This window comes from Ranitomeya variabilis, chromosome 4 (genome assembly GCF_051348905.1).
Source record: "Ranitomeya variabilis isolate aRanVar5 chromosome 4, aRanVar5.hap1, whole genome shotgun sequence".
Taxonomy (NCBI): domain Eukaryota; kingdom Metazoa; phylum Chordata; class Amphibia; order Anura; family Dendrobatidae; genus Ranitomeya; species Ranitomeya variabilis.
Genome location: NC_135235.1, coordinates 706,299,622 through 706,309,040, shown reverse-complemented (window position 1 = coordinate 706,309,040; position 9,419 = coordinate 706,299,622). Strand labels below are relative to the sequence as shown.

Here is a 9,419-nt window from a genome sequence, read left to right as displayed (position 1 = left end):
CTTATAAACTTATGAAGTATATAGTTTGAAGTCTGGGATCTGCCTATATGTGGCTAGTTTTCTGACTATTTCGCATAACATGATACATGATTTTAGGTCAGTATTAAATAAAGTCTCCCGATGAGTCGCCTTTGTGAGGACGACAAATCCCATAGAAATGAGAGGCTTGGAGAGCGAGTGTGTGTACCTCACGGCACCCTGTATACTGAAACGTGGGGCATGTTTTTTCTATTAGTCACCTTCTGACTACCCTTCAGGGGGTAAATTATCGGTATAGTTTTACAATTGGAATTAATAAAGATTCGTTTTTCCTTTTGCCATCAAACATGAGGAATGATAAGAGACAACCCCTTTAAGAAGATCCAATTTGGTTAAATCGATTCCAATATTCTGAACATAAAAAGGCTTGCCCCCTATGTGATATCTCTGATGTTTATTAACAGCTGATTTCCAAGTAATATATTTTCCACATTAAGAAAATGAAAATGGCTTCTCCCCTGTGTGAATGCTCTGATGTCTAACAAGATGCGTTTTCCGATTAAAACATTTCCCACATTCTGAACAGGAAAAAGGCTTCTCCCCTGTGTGAATTTTCTGGTGCCTAACCAAACGTGATTTAATATTAAAACATTTCCCACATTCTGAACAGGAAAAAGGCTTCTCCCCTGTGTGAGTCCTCTGGTGGCTAACAAAATTTGATTTATGTGCAAAATATTTCCCACATTCTGAACATGAAAAAGGCTTCTCCCCTGTGTGAATTCTCTGGTGAATAACAAAATTTGATTTATGTGCAAAATATTTCCCACATTCTGAACATGAAAAAGGCTTCTCGCCTGTGTGAATTCTCTGGTGTTTAACAAGATGTGATTTCTGTACAAAATATTTCCCACATTCTGAACATGAAAAAGGCTTCTCCCCTGTGTGAGTTCTCTGGTGCCTAACCAAGTTTGAATTAAGATTAAAATATTTCCCACATTCTGAACATGAAAAAGGCTTCTCCTCTGTGTGAATTCTCTGGTGACATACCAAACTTGAGTTAAGATTAAAACATTTCCCACATTCTGAACATGAAAAAGGCTTCTCTCCTGTGTGAATTCTCTGGTGAGTGACAAGCTCTGATTTCTGTTTAAAACATTTCCCACATTTTAAACATGAAAAAGGCTTCTCCCCTGTGTGAATTCTCTGGTGCCTAACCAAACGTGATTTAAGATAAAAAGATTTCTCACATTCTGAACAGGTAAAAGGCTTCTCCTCTGTGTGAATTCTCTGGTGACATACCAAACTTGAGTTAAAACTAAAACATTTCCCACATTCTGAACATGAAAAAGGCTTCTCCCCCGTGTGAATTCTCTGGTGAGTAACAAGCTCTGATTTCTGTTTAAAACATTTCCCACATTTTAAACATGAAAAAGGCTTCTCCCCTGTGTGAATTCTCTGGTGCCTAACCAAACGTGATTTAACATTAAAACATTTCTCACATTCTGAACAGGTAAAAGGCTTCTCCCCTGTGTGAGTTCTCTGGTGATTAACAAAATGTGATTTCTGTGTAAAGTATTTCCCACATTCTGAACATGAAAATGACTTATTTACTTTAGAAGAAGTTTGTTTTTTAATGCCTCTGTTGTGAATTTGGTTTTCCTTTGTAGTAGGTAATGAATCAGAAGATGGGACCTGTTTCATAGGATCAAATGACAGATCTTTGCTGTGAATGGAAGATGGTATATCTGGAGTAATAGCATTCACTTCAGTTGTATCTTGTAGGATCTCAAGATCATCCGATTTGAAAATTGAAGATGTCAGCTGTCCCTCTGATCTCCAGGTACAGTCATCTGCTAAGACAAAAAACAATTATTTTTTAATAAAATATCCTTGAGATTCATATTTTTGAACATTTCTACTTTCCATAAAAATGGCAAGCTGTGTAATAGAATTTAATTATTTACCAAGACAATGACAGTTCATTCAAATAGAAAACCTTATTGGGTGAGCCGGTAGTGTGTGGTGTTAAACTGTTTGTTCATTCTGTCTCTCAAATATCGAATAAAAAGAAACCAATGTTATGTAGGTGAAAATAATACCAATTGTCATCTCACAAAAAAACAAGTCTCCACTCAAGTCCATCATCTGTCAATGGAAAAACAGAGGTTCCCACACTATTAGTGGCTCAAAGGCTGTTGAAAACCAATAAGGTTTCTCTAAACCAATCCAGCAAAATCCACTCTCACTTCTGAGTCTTGCAGTGTGCTCAAACAACATTTAGGATCCCTGTATTTAGCAATACTATAGTGAGAATAACCTACTTAATTTATGGTGTGTGTGTCTCCTGGAGCACAATCTGGGCACTATGTGTTGGGTAATAAAATGGCAAATGTGTAATTTTCACTCTCCAACATCCACTGCGTGTTAATTTCCGGAAAGTGGCTGTGGAGTTAAAATATGCACTCCTCCTATAGATTATAGCCTTCCGTGAATTAATTTATAAAATGGAATCACTTTATGGGGACTTTGACTATTCTGGTTTTCTGTCATTTCTGTGTCCAATCTCATCTGGGATCTGTTCCCGCTGTCCAGCTGGAGTAATCTGCTCCATATTTCAGCCAATTCTAAAGTATCACACCCTACTAAAGCTCAAAGCATATTGCCGCAATTTGCCAGATACAGCATTGTTCTCCTCTGGTCCCGTTATCTGTGCTCAGCTTGCGGCTTGTGTTTTTGTTTTCTGATGTGACCATGGATTGTTTACTGACTACTCTTGTGTCTTCTGATTCTGTCCTTCTGGTTCTGGCTCAGCTGCCTGACTATTCTTCTTGACATCTAACACCACAGAACAGCAGGTAACACCATGGTCCAAGCCTTGGGGTCTCTGTGTAAGTCCAGATCCATGTAAGTGTGTTAAAGGGCAATGAGCAAGGCAATACTTGGGATATGGAAAGCAGAGAAGATAGTGCCAAGCATGTTCATAGTGGACATCTTTTGAGATGCCAGGTGACCACGAACAGTGCTTTCAATACATTGTGTCTGCAAACTATTCCAGTTAGATCTGCATTCAAATAGCGCTCCTTCCCTTCTGAACACTGCCATGCTCCCAGACAGTAATGTACAACCGTATATGGGGTATTGTGCGAATTTGGAATATAATTTGTAAGATCCAATTGTTTTCCATTATCCTTTGTGAATAATTCCAAAGTTATCACCACATAAAGTGACACACGTCAGATTTTAAAAATGGAGCCTGTTTAGGAACACAAAACTGGCTGCAAGAAGAGGTTAAATCAGGGTATTTTGGACACTACTGTAGTTGAAAACTGTGACTATAAACAATAACATCTACTGAAATGATCAAATTCAACAGTCATCATCAGTAATAAATGAGTTACTAGTGGTGAAACCTCTCTAGGGTAATTGAGTATGGGGCTCGGTGACTTCACAATTAGTGATAAGCGAGTATGCTCGTTACTTGAGTTTCTCTGAGCATGCTCGGGTGGTATGCATACTCGCTCTTCACTATTCACAATCTAAACTACTGTAAGGGTCAATATTTTCGGTCAGATGAGTTTCAAGAAGAAATATTACACATTTAAAACAGAACAGTGTATAATAGTGCAGAGCTGAGATGTCTTAAAGGGAACCTGACAGCAGGATTGTGCACAGTAACCTACAGACACTGTCAGGTCGCCGCCATTATACTGATTACAATGATACCTTGGTAGATTAAATTCGCCTTGTGGTTGTTGCTTAATCTGTATTCATAGTTTTCAGTTAATGAGATTCTCGTGCTTTGGGGTGGGGCTGTGGGCGGGGCTTTATATGGTGCCCTGATTACATATTCATCTATATTGGCTTATGGCAGGTCACTGATCCTTCAATAGCAAATAGATAATGGCTGCACTCAAGTTTATTGTGCTAAAGCAAGGAAATGTGCAATACATGAAATGTGAACAGCATAATGGCTTGTGAAATTTATGAAAAAACACATGAGATTTTTAGCACAAAATTTGGCCAAATGTTGTGAGCCCATTCACCAAACGTCAAGGTAATCTCAGATCGAATGGGTAACTAACCTGTCTGCCTAGTGTGAACACTTACCTATGGCTAATAAAATGGTAAAGCCTGTATTTATAGAGGAGGTTAGAACCAACTGTGTTTGGATGTAGTTAAAATCACAGCATGGTGAAGGGCGGGGCGTTCAAGTCAGAAAAAGCAATACATAGTAAATATAGAAAAACTGACTGAACAGCCATCTAGTCTGAACTGGTGCATAACCAAAAAGTCTTACATAGCAAATAGATAATGGCTGCACTCAAGTTTATTGTGCTAAAGCAAGGAAATGTGCAATACATGAAATGTGAACAGCATAATGGCTTGTGAAATTTATGAAAAAACACATGAGATTTTTAGCACAAAATTTGGCCAAATGTTGTGAGCCCATTCACCAAACGTCAAGGTAATCTCAGATCGAATGGGTAACTAACCTGTCTGCCTAGTGTGAACACTTACCTATGGCTAATAAAATGGTAAAGCCTGTATTTATAGAGGAGGTTAGAACCAACTGTGTTTGGATGTAGTTAAAATCACAGCATGGTGAAGGGCGGGGCGTTCAAGTCAGAAAAAGCAATACATAGTAAATATAGAAAAACTGACTGAACAGCCATCTAGTCTGAACTGGTGCATAACCAAAAAGTCTTACATAGCAAATAGATAATGGCTGCACTCAAGTTTATTGTGCTAAAGCAAGGAAATGTGCAATACATGAAATGTGAACAGCATAATGGCTTGTGAAATTTATGAAAAAACACATGAGATTTTTAGCACAAAATTTGGCCAAATGTTGTGAGCCCATTCACCAAACGTCAAGGTAATCTCAGATCGAATGGGTAACTAACCTGTCTGCCTAGTGTGAACACTTACCTATGGCTAATAAAATGGTAAAGCCTGTATTTATAGAGGAGGTTAGAACCAACTGTGTTTGGATGTAGTTAAAATCACAGCATGGTGAAGGGCGGGGCGTTCAAGTCAGAAAAAGCAATACATAGTAAATATAGAAAAACTGACTGAACAGCCATCTAGTCTGAACTGGTGCATAACCAAAAAGTCTTACATAGCAAATAGATAATGGCTGCACTCAAGTTTATTGTGCTAAAGCAAGGAAATGTGCAATACATGAAATGTGAACAGCATAATGGCTTGTGAAATTTATGAAAAAACACATGAGATTTTTAGCACAAAATTTGGCCAAATGTTGTGAGCCCATTCACCAAACGTCAAGGTAATCTCAGATCGAATGGGTAACTAACCTGTCTGCCTAGTGTGAACACTTACCTATGGCTAATAAAATGGTAAAGCCTGTATTTATAGAGGAGGTTAGAACCAACTGTGTTTGGATGTAGTTAAAATCACAGCATGGTGAAGGGCGGGGCGTTCAAGTCAGAAAAAGCAATACATAGTAAATATAGAAAAACTGACTGAACAGCCATCTAGTCTGAACTGGTGCATAACCAAAAAGTCTTACATAGCAAATAGATAATGGCTGCACTCAAGTTTATTGTGCTAAAGCAAGGAAATGTGCAATACATGAAATGTGAACAGCATAATGGCTTGTGAAATTTATGAAAAAACACATGAGATTTTTAGCACAAAATTTGGCCAAATGTTGTGAGCCCATTCACCAAACGTCAAGGTAATCTCAGATCGAATGGGTAACTAACCTGTCTGCCTAGTGTGAACACTTACCTATGGCTAATAAAATGGTAAAGCCTGTATTTATAGAGGAGGTTAGAACCAACTGTGTTTGGATGTAGTTAAAATCACAGCATGGTGAAGGGCGGGGCGTTCAAGTCAGAAAAAGCAATACATAGTAAATATAGAAAAACTGACTGAACAGCCATCTAGTCTGAACTGGTGCATAACCAAAAAGTCTTACATAGCAAATAGATAATGGCTGCACTCAAGTTTATTGTGCTAAAGCAAGGAAATGTGCAATACATGAAATGTGAACAGCATAATGGCTTGTGAAATTTATGAAAAAACACATGAGATTTTTAGCACAAAATTTGGCCAAATGTTGTGAGCCCATTCACCAAACGTCAAGGTAATCTCAGATCGAATGGGTAACTAACCTGTCTGCCTAGTGTGAACACTTACCTATGGCTAATAAAATGGTAAAGCCTGTATTTATAGAGGAGGTTAGAACCAACTGTGTTTGGATGTAGTTAAAATCACAGCATGGTGAAGGGCGGGGCGTTCAAGTCAGAAAAAGCAATACATAGTAAATATAGAAAAACTGACTGAACAGCCATCTAGTCTGAACTGGTGCATAACCAAAAAGTCTTACATAGCAAATAGATAATGGCTGCACTCAAGTTTATTGTGCTAAAGCAAGGAAATGTGCAATACATGAAATGTGAACAGCATAATGGCTTGTGAAATTTATGAAAAAACACATGAGATTTTTAGCACAAAATTTGGCCAAATGTTGTGAGCCCATTCACCAAACGTCAAGGTAATCTCAGATCGAATGGGTAACTAACCTGTCTGCCTAGTGTGAACACTTACCTATGGCTAATAAAATGGTAAAGCCTGTATTTATAGAGGAGGTTAGAACCAACTGTGTTTGGATGTAGTTAAAATCACAGCATGGTGAAGGGCGGGGCGTTCAAGTCAGAAAAAGCAATACATAGTAAATATAGAAAAACTGACTGAACAGCCATCTAGTCTGAACTGGTGCATAACCAAAAAGTCTTACATAGCAAATAGATAATGGCTGCACTCAAGTTTATTGTGCTAAAGCAAGGAAATGTGCAATACATGAAATGTGAACAGCATAATGGCTTGTGAAATTTATGAAAAAACACATGAGATTTTTAGCACAAAATTTGGCCAAATGTTGTGAGCCCATTCACCAAACGTCAAGGTAATCTCAGATCGAATGGGTAACTAACCTGTCTGCCTAGTGTGAACACTTACCTATGGCTAATAAAATGGTAAAGCCTGTATTTATAGAGGAGGTTAGAACCAACTGTGTTTGGATGTAGTTAAAATCACAGCATGGTGAAGGGCGGGGCGTTCAAGTCAGAAAAAGCAATACATAGTAAATATAGAAAAACTGACTGAACAGCCATCTAGTCTGAACTGGTGCATAACCAAAAAGTCTTACATAGCAAATAGATAATGGCTGCACTCAAGTTTATTGTGCTAAAGCAAGGAAATGTGCAATACATGAAATGTGAACAGCATAATGGCTTGTGAAATTTATGAAAATGGCCAAATTTTGTGCTAAAAATCTCATGTGTTTTTTCATAAATTTCACAAGCCATTATGCTGTTCACATTTCATGTATTGCACATTTCCTTGCTTTAGCACAATAAACTTGAGTGCAGCCATTATCTATTTGCTATGTAAGACTTTTTGGTTATGCACCAGTTCAGACTAGATGGCTGTTCAGTCAGTTTTTCTATATTTACTATGTATTGCTTTTTCTGACTTGAACGCCCCGCCCTTCACCATGCTGTGATTTTAACTACATCCAAACACAGTTGGTTCTAACCTCCTCTATAAATACAGGCTTTACCATTTTATTAGCCATAGGTAAGTGTTCACACTAGGCAGACAGGTTAGTTACCCATTCGATCTGAGATTACCTTGACGTTTGGTGAATGGGCTCACAACATTTGGCCAAATTTTGTGCTAAAAATCTCATGTGTTTTTTCATAAATTTCACAAGCCATTATGCTGTTCACATTTCATGTATTGCACATTTCCTTGCTTTAGCACAATAAACTTGAGTGCAGCCATTATCTATTTGCTATGTAAGACTTTTTGGTTATGCACCAGTTCAGACTAGATGGCTGTTCAGTCAGTTTTTCTATATTTACTATGTATTGCTTTTTCTGACTTGAACGCCCCGCCCTTCACCATGCTGTGATTTTAACTACATCCAAACACAGTTGGTTCTAACCTCCTCTATAAATACAGGCTTTACCATTTTATTAGCCATAGGTAAGTGTTCACACTAGGCAGACAGGTTAGTTACCCATTCGATCTGAGATTACCTTGACGTTTGGTGAATGGGCTCACAACATTTGGCCAAATTTTGTGCTAAAAATCTCATGTGTTTTTTCATAAATTTCACAAGCCATTATGCTGTTCACATTTCATGTATTGCACATTTCCTTGCTTTAGCACAATAAACTTGAGTGCAGCCATTATCTATTTGCTATGTAAGACTTTTTGGTTATGCACCAGTTCAGACTAGATGGCTGTTCAGTCAGTTTTTCTATATTTACTATGTATTGCTTTTTCTGACTTGAACGCCCCGCCCTTCACCATGCTGTGATTTTAACTACATCCAAACACAGTTGGTTCTAACCTCCTCTATAAATACAGGCTTTACCATTTTATTAGCCATAGGTAAGTGTTCACACTAGGCAGACAGGTTAGTTACCCATTCGATCTGAGATTACCTTGACGTTTGGTGAATGGGCTCACAACATTTGGCCAAATTTTGTGCTAAAAATCTCATGTGTTTTTTCATAAATTTCACAAGCCATTATGCTGTTCACATTTCATGTATTGCACATTTCCTTGCTTTAGCACAATAAACTTGAGTGCAGCCATTATCTATTTGCTATGTAAGACTTTTTGGTTATGCACCAGTTCAGACTAGATGGCTGTTCAGTCAGTTTTTCTATATTTACTGATCCTTCAATGACCTGCCACCCAGTTTTACATAATGCATATAATAGTGTTGATAATGCCTAAAATATTGTGGCTATTCTTAGAAAAAAAATTACAGCCAGCAAAATGTCACCGGCGGTGGTGGCACCTGCGCAGTAGCACCTATAAGTAAGAGATAGATGCAACTGGACAGGCGACACCGGTGTCATTTTGCTGGATGTTAATTTTTTTTTTCTAAGCCTCACAATAGCCACAATATTATAGGCATTATCAACAATGAGTAAGCAAAAGATAGTAAGGATGGATAGCACTCACCGATCCTTAAAAATCTTGCTTTATTTCAACGTTTAAAGGGCCACTGTCACCCCCCCCAGCCGTTATAAACTAAAAGAGCCACCTTGTGCAGCAGTAATGCTGCAGTCTAACAAGGTGGCTCTTTTAGTTTTTGATTCATTTATTACCTCAAAAAAGCGTTTTAAAAATTGGCCACACATACCAGATATTGTACCAGGAGGCGGTCCGAATCGTCCTGTATGAAGCTCCCAACTGCCGTCACTCTTCTCTTCAGGGGCGATGGTACCCGCCCCCTGAGCGCTGTTATCTTCTGAAATCCGGCGCCTGCGCTGTGCGTGCCTGCCTGGGGCCTGCGCAGTGTTCATTGTCAGTGCGGCCACACTGTTGCTAAATCCCCTGCCCCGCACTGTTATTCATTATGCACAGTGCGGGGCTGGGGTTCCTGGGAAGGT

General features: G+C 38.5%; 1 protein-coding gene across 3 annotated transcripts in view; it reads right to left on the bottom strand.

Annotated features, from left to right (window-relative positions):
- Nucleotides 1-418: 418 nt before the first annotated feature.
- Nucleotides 419-9,419, bottom strand: part of LOC143766521 (uncharacterized) — a 336,611-nt gene continuing 327,610 nt past the window's right edge. For all 3 annotated transcript variants that reach the window (XM_077254273.1, XM_077254272.1, XM_077254271.1), the window contains one exon: nt 419-1,829. In XM_077254273.1, the coding sequence (XP_077110388.1) occupies nt 472-1,829 (1,358 nt within the window). In that variant the 3' untranslated portion in view covers nt 419-471. The remainder of the gene's footprint in view (nt 1,830-9,419) is intronic.